Raw genomic sequence first — 19,266 nt, forward strand, 5'->3', positions numbered from 1 at the left:
AATTCATCATAAACAATTACTACGAGTTGTTTTTGTCATGAAATCGCTTTTGTTTCGTTATTTATCGCTCACCATATATCTGGCGTGATCCAGAAAAGGATTTCGAATGTTCTGCATTTCCGAACACTCTAGTCCGAATTCAGTGCTGAATATTTGGCAGCTGACATCTCGGGGAACCCTACACACGTACACTTCTCTTCTCTTAATCTCCTAGACGCGGATATGTGGCATAAAAGTCGCGAACATTCCCACGTCCCTCGCCGGACGGATTTCGATAAGCCCTCTGTTTGCTCGACGTCGACGTAGAGACGTAGAAGAGAGTAGTCCACTCGCGGTTTTCGGGCCATTAAAAAAGAGGGAAGTAAAAGGGCTCGACAAATATTTGAGGCGCGTTGGTACCGCGTGTGACCTAGTCCGCACGTTATTGCATTTCACTACGCGCGTATCGTCGCAAATATCATTCAGGAAGGCGACATTAAAGGATTCCTGGTCGGTCCTGCCGCGAATCGTCCCTTATCGTGGCGAGTTACCCTAATTTATAACGTCTGTAACATCCGGGAGGCCGGGAAGGAGGGGGATGAGTTACCTCGAAATGATCTTTAGTCTCTTGTTGCTTTATTTCTACAAATTAGCGTACATCGCATTCTTATAAATTACAGTTTAATGCTCGCCTCTCAACATGTGCAGAACTACGCTGAAACGTTAGATCTACGTATTATATTTGATCATCGTGTAAAGCGGTAAATAAATATCTAAGTACAAAAGCACGGCTCTCTCAGCGTAACTAGGTAAGTTAATATATAATAATACATGATGTATATACGCAATCTACACATTTTAATATGTGGAGCTATTACCTCATTTGTATATTATGTACGCTCGATATCAGGCTATCATCGATCGTCGATATATATAGGGTGTCTCCAGCGTGAATAGCCTACTTGAATTTTCAAAATTTTGAAATACTATGTTGAACAAAATGCGCCGAACAATTATTCAGCGATTCATTTGAACGAGACGTGCGCGAACGTACGGTAAACCAATTAATCGATTGGCGATTTATATCATTCGCACGTCTTGCATATATATATACTTATATATTATTACATTTGGAACGCGCCATCGGGCACCGTATACACATATCGAGCGGCCTGTTTGTTTGGCCTGAAATTCTGCGCTTTGGAATGGCCGGCTGTCATGGAATGATGTCATGGTGAGTATCGTGACCGCGCCTCGTAGTAGAGACTCAAGCCGGAGAATGGCCAATCCGCGTCCATTTTCGCGTCGAGTAAAAAGTACGTAACGCAACCTTCTCGCATCGCAACGATGCGTCGCTGAATAAATGCGCAAAATGCAAAGTAAACTACAAAGCAAGGAGTATCTATCTCGATTTAAGGAAAAGAATTGTCATTAATACGGATTAATTTTACCGCGATCTTCCGCTAAAGAACAATAAAAACCTGCTTTGTCTGATTCATACATTAGTTGCGACAATATAATTAATTCGGAATATATAATTATAGCGAAGGAAGCGACAATATGTAAAAGTGACAATACGACAGACAGGAGCGTGAAAGCCGAAGAACAAATATCGAGAGAAAAGGTAGATGAGGAGTGACATCTTACTGAATGGAAAATCAGAAAAGTAAAGAAGTTGCTGATTGACTCCGCCAAGACTCTGACTTGAGTATTTCTACAGTACATCTCCACAATAGATTAGCGCAATCAGTCGTGCGCATTGTACACCCATCTTTCTCCCGTATCTTTTTTTTTCTTTAGTCACAGACGCAGGGAAAGATGAATTCACGACGAATTCTGTTAACGTTCACGGGATGTTCGTAATACTACACAAATATTATTGTAGGGATATAGGCGAGAAAAATGCGCGGGTAACTGGACGGGAATCAAGATCTCTCGCTCGCCGGATGACCGCTCTTACCGTTAAGACCCCGTGGACCAATACTCTTTCGCTCGCCTATGTACGTTTGAAGATGCTGTGGCTACGTTATACCAGCTATGGCCCAATTGATGCTCTAAATGCTTCAAAACATTTTCTTTCCTTCGCTTATTTGAGAGAAGACAAAGGATTAAGTATTCTGAAGCATTTAAAACATCAATCAAATTTGAAAAGTCAATCGCAGCCATCATTCACGAAGTGCTCTGCACAATGCGCGAACTCTTCCTTATTTGACTTATGATCACTCGTTTTTGTTCAAGTTGTAGTTCAAGGATAATATATGGATAACACGAGCATGCGTATCTAATCGTCGCAATATCGTTTACGTAAAATTGGATCGATAAGATATCAACATTGCGCCATCGCGAGAATTTTTGTAAAAATAACTTTTGAAAATCTAGAATTAAAAGATTACAAACTTTATATTTATATCGACACTTTTCGCTTTTTCGTCATTAATAATACTTTCAGGCGTTACAAATAACGCAATTATTGTCTTTTTGAAGAAGGGATGCTTGATTTGAAAGTTTCTTAAGAAATATCTGCAATATCTGTGTTAATGATAAGTTTCGTCATGGAAAGTTCTCGATTAGTCACGCACTTTCCATACAAACGTGATTAAATTCGCATATATCTCTATCAGCAAAAAGCTCATCATTGCAATTAATTTGTCAATTGCATGTATATTTGGCATCTCTCGGGCCCCGTATTCAGCAAGGCCGCAAAGACCCGACGTTCGTTTATTTCAATCAGAATTATTTATACAATCTGCATCCGCAATTAGATAATAAAACTAGATGTAAAATAATGTCTTACGGAACACGTTTCATACACAATCTTATCCGTGGAAATATCTACAAGATGTTCTATAGACATCTAAAAAGTATTTCAGAAACAAATTTTTCGTACTTGATACGGATTTCTTCTTTTAAGATGTAAGAAAGTTTTATTAAAAACTTTTATGTATCACTTGAAATTATATTGTTTTTTGAAGTAAACTAGCAGGATCGGATAAGAATCTTCGGATCTGAATCAATCTTAGATTAACGACAACTTTATTTCAATATATTAATACATATTAATTATCTCCTTTCATTAACTACAATTGCAAAATAAATATCTTTGAGATGAAAATATCAATAACGAAATCTCGCGAGTTAGGATCAATGTTTCTTATAAAGAAGAAACCAATATCAGTTTATTCCTGAAACATCTTTTTCAGCGAGTGAGAGTAGTAGCTTACGCGCAAATCTTTTCTCGCTCGCTTATTTATACGAAAATAAAATATTCAACGATACTTTAGCACGCCTCTTAGCGTCCCAAGATATAAATGGATTGTAGTCATATTTACCTCGCTTTGGTTACATATAATTCGGCCACGTCTCGATGCCAGGTACGTAGCGATGCGCATATTGCGCGTAAGGCGTAGGGACGTGCGGATGGACCATCTGCGTGGTCGTGTGTGAGTGGTGTGTATTATGGGCGGATATGTACTGGACCGGCGGAAGGGGAGGCTGCAACTCATGATACCTGACCATCTCCTGAGTCCTGTCCTCCCATGACGACACCTCGGCGATCGCTTGCTCCGAACAGTGACGCTTGATGGGCCTCTCAATCTCCTCCTCGTATCTAGAAGCAAAATTTATTCCGACGTCACGTAAATCACGCGAAAAGAAAAGGAAAGAAAGTCAATTGCAAAATTTAGAAAGTTCCATGACATGTCTAACACTATCCTGTGTTATTCATGCATATTTTTCACACATTCGTATTTTTAAACATATAAAATAATTTTATTTTGATAGTACTGAATAAAAATGATTTTTGTATCTTGTAAGATCAGAAGCTTCTTAATTTCCAAGCTGTTAATACTACGTTCTTTGCTGAATTTTTTATCGGTGAGATTACCTGTTGAGTAACCACTGCGAAGCGGTGGTGACTTGCACGGGTGGATATTGGTGTATCGGCGCGGTCTGCGATGATAGAAATTGGTCGAGCTCGTTGCTCTCCACCTCGCACTCCTGAAAATTCACCGGAAGATTCAGATCGAGCCCGCCCAAAGTGCCGAGGCCATTCAGCTGGTTCTCTTCGCCGGGCAGACTGTCACCGATCTCGATGTATCGCAGGTCGACCGACGGCTGCTGATGCGGAGATTCACTCGATGGCGTGTTACTGACTAACTCCTGGTAGTACACGGTGTTGTTTTGCAGAAGCTGATTGCTCTGTACATTCAAGTATTTTCAATTTTGCGCGATGTCAATCAACTGATGTCAATCGAATTTTTCCAATTATATGATTAGCATTGCAATCAGTATTTCAAATCAGATTTATATCAGGTGTGCAATTCGTTCGATGCTTTTATTGAAGAAAAAAATTGAATCTTTGATATTACAGAAAATTTATTAATCAAAGTGTTTTAATACTTTTCTCTATCGGACGAATCCTCTCTCAAAAAATAAGAATATAAATAAAGGTTCAACTTTTTCAAAAAGAAGCACCGAAACTAATTTGGATTTGGACCTATTACATTTCGATTGAATTATTTCTCTTTTATTTAATCATCAAGTTTCGAGTAAAAAAACAATTGCGATAAGCAAATCGGGTACCTGATTAACATAGTGCTGTCCTCTGGGCGTCGTAGGGGGTGTCGGCGGGGACAGGCCTTGACCGGGGGTCGTAGGTGGCGAGGAGCTCACCCCGCTCTGCGGTGAATTGGGTCCCTGAACACCCCTGGGACTCATGTCCTCCTGTTTCAAGGATCTGGAAACGCTGAACGTCACGTTGCTCTGATTTCTCGCGGGCGAACTCTCGCGGGTGGAAGCGGAGCCGTTCTGTTTCCGACGTCGGGGTTGATACTTGTAGTCGGGGTGCTCGCGCTTGTGAATCACGCGCAAACGATCGGCCTCCTCGATAAAGGGTTTCTTGTCATTGTCGGATAAAAGTCTGCAATCAATCATGCAACGGAAACTTTCAATTACAATTCGAATGACGTCGTCTTTTAATCTCTCATCAAATATTAGAGAGACAATCGCATTAAATTCATTAGGTAGATAGGAAATTCAACTACTTGTTGCGACTTCTACACAGTAAAAAATAAAATGTTAATTTTAACATTTTTTGCATGTCCCAGAAAGTCCACTCTAAATTTTAAGTTAAAGTAACGTCATATGTTACTTCTTGACAAACTAGAAATGTTAAGTAATTAACACAATACTTAACATTTATTTTTGTTATTGTAACTTTAAGTGTGATGTAAAAATAACATACAAAGTAATTGAAAACTACATGGAAGAGAAGTTACAATAACTCATCAGAAAAGTTGATAGAACATTTTCGTTCATACAATATGAACATTTACTTTTTATGTTATATTAACACATGATAGTAATTATTTCAACTTAAATTATTTTTGATAGAAACATTTAATTTTAGTAAATTTGATTATTTTATATGTCAAAGTTCATGATTATTTGAAGATTTACTTTAACTTCTTTTAGAATGTTAAACTGACTTTGTGACATGTTGATTGTTTAAAATTATTGTGTTAAAAGCATTTCAAATAATATTCCATTTCTAAGAGACATACACAAAATGTTAAGTTATGAAGTTAACATTAATGTAACATATAAAATTGTTATAAAAATAATAACATATCAGTTGTATGTTAATTTTACATTGAAGTAGTAATCAAAACATGGCAACACAAGAAAATTTTAACATATGGACGCACAATTTTTAACGGTGTATGCTTGCTTGAAACTCTAAGTTCAGAATTGTCCAACGGATGAAAAATTCGAAGGATTTCCATGAAATGGCAAAGCGAAGCTAAACAATAAATAGTTCGATCATTGATATTTTCTTCAAACTGTCTGAATTTCAAATAATCTCGCGTCGAGCTGTTGAAACGCTTCAATCGTACGTAATTCTCTCGAGTCTGGAACCAAGTTAAACCCCGAGGCGCGATTCCGGCCGAAAGCACGGAAATGTTCGTGTCGCCGTAAATCTGTGAAGCAATTTTCAAGCGGTGAATTCGTCGGTCGTGAAGTCTGTCGTCGACTCGACGTGATTCACGTCTCTCGCGCTTGCATATACGCGGGCGATTGCCCCTCTCTCTCTCTCTTATCGCTAGTAGCCCTCAGCATCTCTCGCTGCTCCAGCATCAGAAGAGGCTCGAACGACGCCGTTTCCATCGGCGTCTGATACTCTCGAGGAGTCGAAATGGGAGGTCTGGTTAGTGTTTCTGGGCGCGTTAAAGGGGCTCGAAGGGCGCGCTCGCGCGCAACAACCGGCGGACTTGGTTCGCTTTACCAGCGGCCATGCCCGACGCGCGACTCGGTGCGCTCGGTTACGGTTCTTAATGCTCTGTGTTTATATTCCCACTGGGCTCATAAACTTCGCGGCTGCGATAAGCTCTTTTCCGGTGTAACAGAGGCCGTCCAAGAGACCTCTCGACGATTTCCCGCCGACAATGAGTTAACGTTTCGCAAAATTCGCACCTTTTACACTTTGAATGCGCTGCTGATGCACTTCAGTAAACATGCACTGCGATATGCAGGGTAATCTAAGCTTCATCGCACTTTTCTGCATTTATCATCTTTGATTCGAGGCATTTTTTGTAAAAAAATACATAAAATATTTTTAACGTCCATCTTCTTAATTCTCTGCATTTCTGATTGTTCACTGATGTCTTTCTTTAACTTTATAGCGTAAATAATGCATCTTTGCGAAACGCGATGTAAAAGAAACTGCTGACACTTGAGGATCGTTTGAGGAAGCTTTCGATGTGTCATCTGGAGTACTCGCAAGCTCGGGATTTAAATCCCACGACGGAAGCTGAGCTCTCGAACGAGTTGACACACGTTGAAGGCACGTATCCCAAGCCTCAAGCGACGGTGTTTGTCGCTGGCAGAAGGAGAGAGAGAAAGAAGCGAAAAGAGAAAACCCATCTGGTCAATGGACTTGCCACGAGCTTTTTTTCGTCGGTGGGTGCCGACGATAGCGAGCCGTCGCAGTCTCTTTTTCCTCGCCAGATGCAATGCAGGATCGGCCAATTTAGATCCCCGTCTCTTGCCAGTATCTCTATGACGTATACTCTTGTACGTGTCGGATGTTACCTCGTCGTCAAAGAAGCGTCCATGAGGAGCGACATTCACACGGCCGAAGGTCGCGATTTAATCTCGACGAATCCTCATTGCCGGATTCTAATTGAATTATCACGCTTGTCATGTCGATAAATCGAGAAGTTGTCCCACTTCCTCAGAAGGTTCCGCAATTTAAATCGTACGAGGCGGCGGCTAATCTGTTTGACAAGATAACGTAACGTTGCACATTACAAAGCATTGGCAAAAAAGACAAAAACGTGATTTCTGCAAATGGGATGCACGATGATTCGATGAGGATACAAAGCTCCAATCGTGCCAAGTGGGAATTTGCGCTTTTACTCAGAACCGATATACTGCTACTGCAAAGCCCCACGAACGGAATACGAGCGGAGGAAGTCCGGCTAGTGTGGAGGAATCGTTCCTTCCGGGAGATAAGGCGGATTTACCTGTTCTCGTCACGCGCTATTTGCAGGAGGGCCCGGGGAACGGAAGGGCAGGTTCGGAAAAATTCACCTGACGGGCACAAGGCGCCTATTGTGGTCCCCGGGGGCCGCTTTATCTCCGGCAGGAACCGGCCGGCAGCTGCGAGCACGCGCCAAGGATGAACCGGGGGATATCTGTTTTCCTTTTGTCGACAAACACATCGCGTTTGGAGGATCCGAATGGCGATACGTTCTGAGATGGCGCGAAGAGAAAGAGAGAGAGGAGAGGAAGAGCGCGAGGAAAAGATTTATGTCCAAGCACTCACTGCACCTGGCCTTCTTATCGATATCGACACGAGACAAGTCGGTGTCGAAGTCTGTAATAGGGTTCAGACAAAGAATTCGAATTGTACGATCCAACTGTTTGAAGCAGTTCAGAAAGCAGAAGCGTTCGATCTTGAAATTTGAACACTCTGAATGCAACGCTGATGATCAAACGATTCGCCTGCCTTTCTTCTCTCGCGGAACTTATTGCGAGAACTCATGCTTTCGTTTCGCGATTTTATCTAAACCCTTTCATTCAACTTATTTGCATACTCGAGTACGTTCAATGTCAGAGAGGCTTTCGTATTATTATTATATATTTTTCTCATTTTTAATCTTTATGTTCTACATTTCTTTCTATACTATTGGGTTGTTCGGAAAGTAATTTCGTTTTTCACAAAGAGATGTCGATAGTCGCGTTCCTCGATACTTAACGGGGCAAATTCGTTTTATATTTTGACAACTGACATTTCAGACGTCATTTAGTATCTTATTGTGTTGCGATCTGTCAAGTAATGTTTGTTTGGCATCACATCAAACATGGAAAATCAAAGTGAGCATTTTCGTAATATTTTGCTTTTTTACTACCGAAAGGGTAAAAATGCAGTGCAAGCGAGAAAAAAATTGTGTGCCGTGTACGAAGAAGATGTATTGAGTGAACGTCAGTGTCAGAATTGGTTTTCGAAATTTCGATTTGAAAGATGCACCACGTTCAGGTCGGCCAATTAAAGCTGATGACGAGAAAATAAAGGCTCTGGTGGATGCAAACCGTCGCATAACAACACGCGAAATTGCTGAAAAGTTAAATTTATCGAATTCGACCGTTTACGATCATTTGAAACGCCTTGGATTCGTTTCAAAGCTCGATATTTGGGTTCCACACAATTTAAAGGAAATTGACTCGATTCGACACGCATTACCATCTGCGATTCATTGTTGAAACGTGAAGAAAATGAACCATTTTTGAAGCGAATCATAACTGGAGATGAAAAATTGATTGTTTACAACAATGTTAAGCGAAAACTATCATGGTCCAGGCAAGATGAACCTGCTCAATCAACATCCAAGGCAGATATTCATCAAAAGAAGATCATGCTTTCTGTATGGTGGGATTGGAAGGGAATCGTATTTTTCGAGCTACTACCAAGCAACCAGACGATTGATTCGAAGGTGTATTGTCGTCAGCTGGATGAATTGGATGCTGCCATCAAGCAGAAGCGACCAGAATTGGCGAATAGGAAAGGTGTCGTATTCCATCACGACAATGCCAGACCACACACAAGTTTGGTCACTCGCCAGAAGCTTTTACAGCTTGGATGGGATGTGCTACCACACCCACCATACTCTCCTGATCTGGCACCATCCGATTACCATTTGTTCCGGTCTCTACAAAATTCTTTGAACAATGTAAACTTCGCTTCAAATGAAGGCGTCAAAAATCACTTGCTTCAATTTTTTGTCAATAAGGAGAAGGACTTCTATGAGCGTGGAATCTTAAAGTTGCCAGAAATATGGCGAAAGGTAGTGGTGGAACAAAATGGCCAATACATCACTGAATAAAATTTATTCTAAATATGATAAAACCGCCTTTCATTTTTCCTTGAAAAAACGAAATAACTTTCCGAACAACCCAATATTTCTATGTTTTTTTTCTTATTTTTATACTTGTTCTAGTTTTATTCACGTAATTGCATAATGACGTAACAATATGAGATTGTAACTCAAGTGCAACGATACCTCCACTTGTCACTTGAGCTGCAGAGAGCCTAGTAAACCACACTGCGCGCCACGGATGTTTCAATCTGTGCGTATACGCAACCACGCGATCTTCGCTGAACTTCGTGCTTTATCGATCCCATCGGTTCGCGAACAATCTGAACCGTGTAGCAATCACTCTAGCATCGCGTTCATTACCGAAGATGACTGTATCGTTTGTTTCTCCGCGAAGGTAGATCGAAACGTCAAAGCGGCGCACAGCGACGTCTCTTAATCATCGATGAATCGCGTAAATTCGATTCCTCGTTGTGAATTTAAAACGCGATTTAACTCGTTCGCGCGTATCGCGGGGAGCCTTGGCACAGTCACGAAAATATTCCTCACGTTCGGACGAAAGTGTTAATTGGTACTAGCTCCATGCTGGTAGGTGCTAAATAATTACTTTTTAAGAACCGAAACACGCGGGTCAACGTATCCTGTCTCAAGGACGACTTTTGTCTCTTCCGAATTGCGAGTAACCGAGAGTTACGCCGGTTTCAATGTTTTAACTTCGGCTCGAAGGTACGTGCGGGTCTTTCCCCTGCCTGTGCCCGGTTGCGCATGAAAACGAGGACTCAAACACGAATGACAAACGTCATGCGATACATCGTTGCGCGTGTTACCGATCGATAGATCGCTAATGACCCCCCCTGATACGGCGTTAGGAAAAAATCGATCGATGCCGGACCGCGTTTTATCTTTCGGCGAAAGTTCCGTCGTGACAATCGTCGGGATATCGACCGTCGATCTCCGGACGAGCGATCGCGATCGCGGCTGGTGTTATTAAATGATTCGCGACGGGGGTTCTTGTCGGCGCGTCCTCTGATGATCGTTTATATGGCCCACTGGGGCACCTCGTTAGTCCCAACCAGGAAACGGAATCATCCACGAGTCATTCCGGACCCCGTACGTATACAGGGTGTACCGAAAGTCACATACTTTCTCTCGATAAGGCTAATCAAAAGGTTGATCGTAATTTTCAAACGACGGTACGTACTTTCTGGAGAACTCTCTTCACAAAAAGGAGATCTTTTCACTGTACGCTTAATAAACAAATAATAAATAATAAATAATGTAGGAAATACATTATTAAAAATTAAAATAACGTAGAGTGTGAATGGAAAAAATAACCGCCCAAACGAAAAGTTTATTTTAATTTCTTATTTATGATAAAAATTAAAAATGAAAATCAATGAATCAGAGATAAATAAATATTGTATTTAAATAAATTAATAGATAAATCAGAATCAGCGTTATTCCTGTAATGTAACTTAACTTCTGTTAGATTTTCTACGTGATACGAAACTATAATGACACAGATTCTAAAAAGAATTATGGTTACGAAAGAGGACCGTCACACGAAACGTGTTTCCCGCTGTTACACATGCGACCCGAGCTCACGGGTTTTAAGAAGCAGGAACACTTGTACCACGTGCAGCCTAGGCGCCACGTGGTGCGAGTGTGTTCGATATACGTGTTGCTGCCTCGACAAGTTGAAAAAAAAGCATTCGCGAATTTGCTGGTAAAAATAGAACGGGTTACGAAAGAACAAGTGGTCGCGGGAATTGGAACGCAGTTTCACGGACTTTCCGCGCAATTGTGTGGATAAAGAGACCGTGCTTGGATTCGTCGAGCGGATTCAACGCGCGAATCTGAAAGCGTGGAATCGCCGATAAACGCGCAGGTGGCCTCAAATATATAACAGCGACTGAAACGATCGACGCAACGCAGATTTCCGTAGAGCTCCGATTTCTCCGATTTTCTCCGAACGGGGCGAGCGCGAACGAAGATCTGCCAGAGCGATTACCCCCTCGCATGGCTGGCCGCCGCCTGGCGAGCTCGCATCTGTGAGAGAATCGGGCTTATCAGATTGGAAGAACGGAGAGGCATCCGATTGAAGACACGTGGTGCCGATTAATTTTATCGGAGCAGTGTCTTTCCGCCAGGCGGGGCGGCCGCTGCGAACGCTATTCGACGTCGGTTGAGCACTCGGCTGCGCACTTGCGTTGACCCTCAAGTGCAGGATTTTTGTACGTGCGACCGTGACGAGACGTAAACGAATAAAAAAGAACAAGAGATTCTTTCGTTCTCATGAGATTTCAATTTAAATCATTTAAACGAGAACGTAAGAAACGCACAAGGAGCGGTCAGTGTTGTACTTTTTTTTATCACAATCGGGTATTTTATATTGAGCTTCAGACATTTCTGATCACTGATTATTGATTATTGATTTATATTGTTCCGCTCCGTGGCTCGAAATATTGATGCAAAGGCAGGAAGAACGCGCGACACTTACCGCCATAATTTCCCCAGTGTTTTTGATAGCTCGGCGTTGTGAAGCTGGGGATACTGATCGGCCAGTTTTCGCCTTGCAGCTTGAGCCCACACCATAAACGCGTTCATGGGCCTCTTGACGTGGGCCGCCCTTTTGTCGCCGGAGCCCCTGCAATTTGAAGACATTATCTTCATTGGAAACGATATCTCTCTACAAATTTACGTGAACGCTTAGTAGCTATTCGAGAATGGCTCTCGGAGATAGAAAGACAGAAAAAAGAGAGAAAGAAAGATTAAGGAAATAAGAGAAAGAATTTCTCTTTATACTTTCCAATGACGCAAATCATGAAATTAATTCTTGGCAATATTTCTCTCGAACAAATTCCGGCCATTAGATAATTACATTTTTTCAATGAATTTAATATCATTATTACACCTTACAGCGTAATGGCGTAAATTTGTGTTTCCTTATGAATTAAAAAGAGAAACGCGTGTCAATGACAGATCTTCCGAATCAGCTTGGTAGAAAAAGCGGCTTCGACGGCGAAGGAGGTTTCCTCTCTTTCTCCCTCTTGTCGACTGTTCCGTCGGATAATCTGGTGACTTGCAGAAGAAAATAACCAGAGGCGACGGCACGTATATATACATATACACGTATATGTATCCGTATCGGGTTTTACCGCGCGGGCTACCCCCGGGTCATCCTGGCGAGCGTTGCGGAGCGTTTAAAACCGGCCTTAAAATAACACCGTGGCTGCCGACGTGTGACGGGTAGGAATGGACGTATCCCTTTCTTTCCGAGAAGATGACTTCATAAAACTTTTGCCCCGTCCAGCCGGGGATCGACGTGACTGACGTGATTGCCGCGCCGGAGAGGTATCCTGGTCCCCCTGTTTTTCTTTTTGCCCTTAATCGAGGATTCTTTAAGGACTCGCGCGGACCCTGAGCGGCGAGCCGATTGACCGTGAGGCGTGAAGAACGACCGATATACTATATATGCGAGATTACGCTTCATCAGGAAATCATTAGATAGATAAAAAGCTTTAAACAACGTTTACATCACGTTTCCCTCTCTAGGACAAAATTCTCTTACAGATACAGATTAAATTGAGATAGCAGATTATTATTAACTAAGTAATCCGGATCGCGTTTAGATGGCGACGAATCTAAACACGTATGACGGTACGACATAGCTTGTCGTGTATTAATTTTATAGCAGAACAGGCAATCTTTAAGAAACAAAAAACAAGAAACAAAAAACAATATTTGTATCGTCACCTTATTATTAGATATTATTACTATATTAGACTGCGACTTATTTAGAATTACTTAGTTAATATAGCGCGGTACACAGCACAATCGGGAACAAGCACTATGGATCGCGCTATGGAAGATCCCGCGGCTGAGGGAAACGGAGGGATCCAAGGATAACTTCGTGGCAATGGTTTTTGTAATCGGATCTATAAACGTTCGATTCACGCGGGGATAAGCGTGGCGAATGCGCGTACGCGGGAGAAAAGGACTCCGCGCGCGTCTCAAGGATTCGAAAGCGGTCCCCCGTGTATTTCGGCCTCTTTGAAATGAGAGGGGCGTTAAATCCGTGTGTAAACCCGCGGAGCCGTTGGTAATTAGCGTGGGTCCACTAACGAGGGTTTCACGGCGCTCCTCGACGCGAGCGCGGCACCACGAGACGCGCGCGCGTTTTACCTGGATACACCGCGAAAGACGCTTACGCGTGCGACTACGCGCTCGCGATGTAGGCGTGGTGCCGTGTAAAATGGCACGAATGTGTGCAGCGACAGCGCCGAGGATGCACCGAGAGCCGCGTGTTCACGCCACAGGGAAGACATTCGATTTATCGCCGATGTCCTACATGAACGGCGTCGCAATCATTTCGCGAAACGTATCAATTAACGTACGAGCGACCGAAAACTGATTATTTATTGAACCGAGTCTGTGATTGAACTTGGATGCCTGTTAAATACACTTTTTTATAATTAAATTATGTATAAGTTGTAATTTAATTTATAATTAGGAAAGAAATTGTTCAGATAACTTGGAGAATTTTAGTCTTCGTTTACTTGAAGCTGTTACTAGACAATAATCTCGGTTTTGTACAACGGTCATGTAAATGTTTCACGAATTAATTGAATTAATTTGATTAATTGAATTAATTCATTCAATGTAATACTATGTGCTAGAGCGAGAAGTAATCGCGACTTCTGCAAGACGCATATGATACGCTTCCACGGGAACCAGTCGATTTTATCGGACTCTATCGTCGGGAATAAACACCGCACCCTGCAGCTACCCCGCGATAACCCCGTAATTTAGGGTTAAGCGCGATAAGCGATACATTCCGTGATTTCCGTCGTACAGCCGTGCTCTTTCCTTTATGATCTAACTGCGTACCTAGCGTAATCATTCTTCCTCATCACACCGTTGAACTCTTTCGGCATTTTATCTTCGACAATCATGCGCGACAATTGATAATCTTTTGTAAGTTTTTTAAAATGTATTTCATGACATTGGGACTGTATGCTATAAAATCATGACTAACAAATTAAAGTCAGCATTTTATTTTTAGAATTTCGATACATTTGATGGAGTTTTAAAATTCTTAACATCCCAAAAGAAGTTTCTGCCAATCAGTATTACATTTACTCGAATGTAAGAGAATCCCAAGATGCGGAGCAAAACAACTTTACGCTTTCTTTGTACAAAAATCGATGACAAAAAGAATTTCTATCTAAAGTTCTGAAAAAGTTCCTACTTTGCAAAAAGAGATTAATAATGGACAGAAATTTTAAAAACTGCTTATATATTTTTGAGAAACGTGTTGGACATTAAATGAGAATGAAGAATCCGTATCTTTCAACAGAAGAGTCAGTCGCGAGAGCGAAAGCAGCCCGCGTTGAGTTACATATAATATAATATTTCAGTGAGATTCTTCTTGATTATGCCGTCTTTCTTGGCAAATTTCATCTATAAAATTAAAAAGACTGCCAATTATCGCGGTAATCAGAAACATCAAATCGTCGCATCGATCGTTAACGATGAATCGGCCGGTACCGATTGCACAATTTTCCGCGAATCGAGTTCGCCGCGATCTAATAATTTTTCTCGACGCACCGAGGACACCGCGATGACTCGTCCCAGCAGCCACGAGAAGAAATCGCGCTTTATTTTTTTTCCGACCGCATTATCAGTTATTTTAAGATCGTCTTTTCCTTCCTTCCTTCCCACGATCGCGGAGCCGACGAGGCGCACCCGAGGAGCGGGATGCCACGATCGAGCATTAATTAGCCAATTTGCGTTAATTGGCGGCCGAGGACATTTTTCCGCAAGACGCGCGTTTCCCAGGCCGAGGAAACGAGTGCGTCATAATTGAGTTAGCGTTACGTATTTTTAAGACCGCGCCGCATTTCCCTGCCCCCTTCTCTTCTCGACAACTCCGTCGCGTCGTCTCTTCATCCCTCCTCATCCTTTTTCTTTTCCTCTTCTTTTTTTTCTCTTTTTTTTCCTCAAGGCGCATCGTCGCGCGAGTTAAGCCCGCGAAGCTTAACTGTGCAACTGCACGTATGTATATGTATGTTAACGCGTCGCTAATGCAGCTCGCGGTGATTAAAACGCTTCGTGAAAACGTTGATAGTTAAGAGCTGAAGAAACTCGATGGAAAAAAAGATGTCTCTCGAAAGCATACTTTTGTTAGAGCGAGTTTTAACACTGTTAATATCTTTTTGTTAAACAAGGAAAAGATCAAATGTGTCTATAACAAAATATATTATTATTGTATAAAATCGAGAACAGTAAAATATATGTAAAATATCGAAATAAAATATATATGAATGAATAATATATATAAAATAATTTTAAATGTCAGATAACATGTGCATGTGTGTGTGTGTGTGAGAGAGAGAGAAAGAGAGATCTTATACTATCTTGAATATGCTAGATTCTTTTTCAAACTTTCTTATAAAAATAAAATCAATTAACCGACCAAAGATTCAAACGACTTATGTGAATTATATGTTTGAATGATCCGTATCATTGAATTATATCTTCAAATAACTCGATCGAATCAAATTATTTATTCAAATAGTCCAAAATAGAGAAATATTTGTATCTCAAATTCAAACAATTCGCACCATTGTTTTGTTTGCTTTTTCCTCACAATACAACGCCTATTTTAGCTATTTTATTTTGTATTACCTGAATTTAGAATTAAGCTATTCCAAATTTGAATATTTAATCATCGAAAACTCCCCGGTGCTAATTTAAAGAGGAAAAGGAAGAAAAATGCCATTTTACACTACACTTACTTGGTAGCAACAGGTACCAGGGTCCAGTCGTATCCCTGAAGCACCTTGGCGACGGCGGCGCTGATTCCCTCGCCGCCATTGGCGGTGACCGCCGCCGCCGCCGCCGCAACAGCTGCAGACGCTTTGCCGTTGCCGTTGCCGATGCTGTTGCTGTTGTTGTTGTTATTTCCGCCCGCAGACGGGATCGACGTGCTGGAGCTCTCCGGCTTGACGTCATTCATCTTCATCCCCTGTGTCGCGTGGTCGCGCGAACGGGAACCGCAAGAATCGTCCGATCGAGAGGTCGATCGCGGTCACGTGGTCAGTCCTGCCGATTTATCGTGCGCGACTCGCTAAAAACACGCTCATCTCGCCCCGCTGATCGTCAATTAATTAGCCAGCCGTTCCGTCGTCACTTATCATCGCGTCGCTTCCGTCTCGCGGTGTTTCCACCCTCCTTAACGATAGTTCCGCTGACGTCGCTGGCGTTGCCGATCTTCGCTCTCGACCTCGATCCCCCGTCCCTTCTGCGGGAATCACGTTTCAACCGTTGATCGTCACGTTTAATTAATTTCGCTCGCGATTAGCTCAGGGCTCTCGGTTCCTATCTCTTTCTCCTCGCTCGTTCCCTTTTTTGCTCGTCTCGGCTCGCCAACCCCGTCACTTCTTATCCGCGCTCCTCTTTGCGTCTCCCGGCGCGTCCGAGTCCCGCGAGGACGAGATCGTATCACGCGAGATTGCGATAATCGCACCGTCGACAATCCATTCCTTTATCCTTCCCCGTGATCTACCGCACCCTCCTCGCGCCGTTAGCACGCGTGTGCATCGTAGTCGGAGGCTGCTAAGCGTTCATACGAGAATCAGCATGATCCATCGCTGTGTTCGTACTTCGTTTTAGCAAAAGTCACACCCGAGCGCGATCGCGTTGCGAACTCGCCGCTGCTTTGCTGAAACGAACCCGTCTTCACAGGACCGTTGGAAGCGCACGACAGTTCCAGTGGATGTTGAACCGCCGATCGCGAGGAATCATTGACTCGCGCGACCCCGTTCCAATTTCACAAGTTAGCGGAACCACTCCGTTAGCACCCTTAGAGCCCTTAGAGGGCTAAGCCTCGACAATCCTTTGGGACCTTCGGATATCCCGCGATCCTGCGAACTTTCGCTCGAGATCGGTCGATCGGCCGAGGCTACTGATCGAAGCAGCGTTCCGGGCGCGTCCGGACCGGAAGTTCGCGAGCGCTCGCCGGTTGTAACGATTGAAGGGATTCGCGCGGAACTCGCGCCGAGTTCGAGTCGGGATTCCGTGGGTGCTTGTCGCGCGATCGGCGCTCGAGTGAGGTGGTTGTATCGCCTCGGGGCAGTTTCCACCACGAGGAGCCCGGCGTCGTTCCCGGGCTGGCTCGCTCGGGGGCGGAGCCGAAGGCAGCGGCGTTGGTAACACTTGTTGCCGCGGCGTCGGTCGCGTGCACCGGGAGGGAGCACCGGCAGCTGCGGTGGAGTGGAAGTGGCCGGGACGTCTCTCGCGATGGAAGCGAGAGACGAGGAGAGGCATTCGCTCCGCGCATCTTGCGGCCGCCGCCGGTCCGGCCGTCGACGCTGTCGTTGCTTGGCACTGGAGCGCGTACGCGCAACGAGAAACGCGGCCAAATAAGGCGGCACCCGCGTACGGCCGCGGGACCGCCGCATTTTCGCTCCCGCATTTCTTCCTATGTTATATCGCAGCTTTAACGTTGGAAATTGGGAACGTTAAATAGTAATTGTAACAATAGAGGGAGCGAACTTTGTAGCGATCGATGAGCCCCAAGATCGCCTTAGATCAAAAAACTAAAAAGGAAATTACACGTTACGCATTTGAAAATAAGTTCGAAAAATAAAATAAAACCGAATGAAATAGATTCATTGGAGGAGCATTCAAGGTATCACGAGAAGAGAAAGGTGCTCGAGCACCGGGAGAGCAGGAAGACCACGAGAAAGTACAGAGGATGCAAAGAAGGAAAAGAAAAGGATGTAATTTCGCGTCCTGACGTCGTTTCGCGCGGCAAGATCACCGACTGACCGACAATTGGACGATAATAACATCGCGATCTCTTTCTCTTGTTCTCGTGCAGATTTTTACCCCCCTTCCTCCTCCTCCGTGTGATTCCCCCCTCCTGTTTTTTCTTTTTACGCTATCGAATCGGTCGGTCGTTCCATTTATATTTCGGTGTTCTTACCACTCTTTGCTGACAAGACAGTTTCCATGGCTACGCTATCCTCCGGGAGAGGAACCAATCGGGTCTCTGCTCGCTCCACCTATCTCTCCCCTGGTCACTCTCTGTCTCTCTCCGTCTCTCTCATTTTCCTTCCGCACTGCTGTCCGTCGGTCCTGTCCGCCCGGTCTCTTTCCCCCTCACGCGGTCTCGTCGATTGGTCCGCTGGTCGGCTGCAATTATGACGCCACGAGGAGAAGAATACGCACCGCATCAAGACCGGTTGCACTCATGGTTGCATGTTGCACTCATCCCTCGATCCTCACGACGATAGGAGGATTCGTGTGAGCGTCACAGCCCTTCGAAGAAGAATCCGAAATTTCAAGGTGCTAAAACGAGATAGATTAATCCGCGAGAATATGTAACTTTGTATCAAAAGTCAATGTAAGTCGTGATTTTGTATCTCGCACACGGGACTACTTTTTCAATAAGTATCAAAGATACCCCGTATAGGATCGATGGAATCAAGGATACTTTTCTTTGAAAAAACGAAACGACAGTACTAATCGATGAATATTGCTTCCATAACTTTCCTTTCTGAAAATATACAAATTTCGGTACATATGATTATGTCCCAAGAGAGCAACCGTTTCTAGAACTCATTCATTAATGAAGAGTCAGCTGTAATTAGAGGTTTCGTAAGCTTTAATCCAGGATGTCCGAGCAAGTCCATCAGAAAGCAACAGGAACCGACTCGTGAGTTTCACAACTTCGATCACTCGTTTAATCATTCGTCCCTTCGCATCTTGCTCTCTGTAACTATAGCACGTATGATAATTGCAAATGCAATTCTCCTAAAAAAATTAATTGAAGAATTCAATTAGATATTAATCTAATTGAAAAGCTCTTCCAGGATGAAAAACAATGTGAATATGGTTCTTGATT

The 19,266-nt window shown here is 43.3% G+C and overlaps 1 protein-coding gene across 1 annotated transcript; it reads right to left on the reverse strand.

The window, feature by feature from the left end:
* Positions 1–598: 598 nt before the first annotated feature.
* Positions 599–17,461, reverse strand: LOC105285226 (transcription factor SOX-9). Its single transcript, XM_011349316.3, has 5 exons — positions 16,154–17,461; positions 11,854–12,000; positions 4,561–4,897; positions 3,863–4,176; positions 599–3,586 (listed from the first exon to the last, which is right to left on the reverse strand). Exons 1-5 carry the CDS (start codon positions 16,378–16,380, stop codon positions 3,319–3,321), a joined length of 1,293 nt encoding a protein of 430 aa, XP_011347618.2. The 5' UTR covers positions 16,381–17,461; the 3' UTR covers positions 599–3,318.
* Between the last annotated feature and the right edge of the window lie 1,805 nt (positions 17,462–19,266).

The sequence above is a fragment of the Ooceraea biroi genome, chromosome 5 (genome assembly GCF_003672135.1).
Source record: "Ooceraea biroi isolate clonal line C1 chromosome 5, Obir_v5.4, whole genome shotgun sequence".
Classification (NCBI taxonomy): Eukaryota; Metazoa; Arthropoda; class Insecta; order Hymenoptera; family Formicidae; genus Ooceraea; species Ooceraea biroi.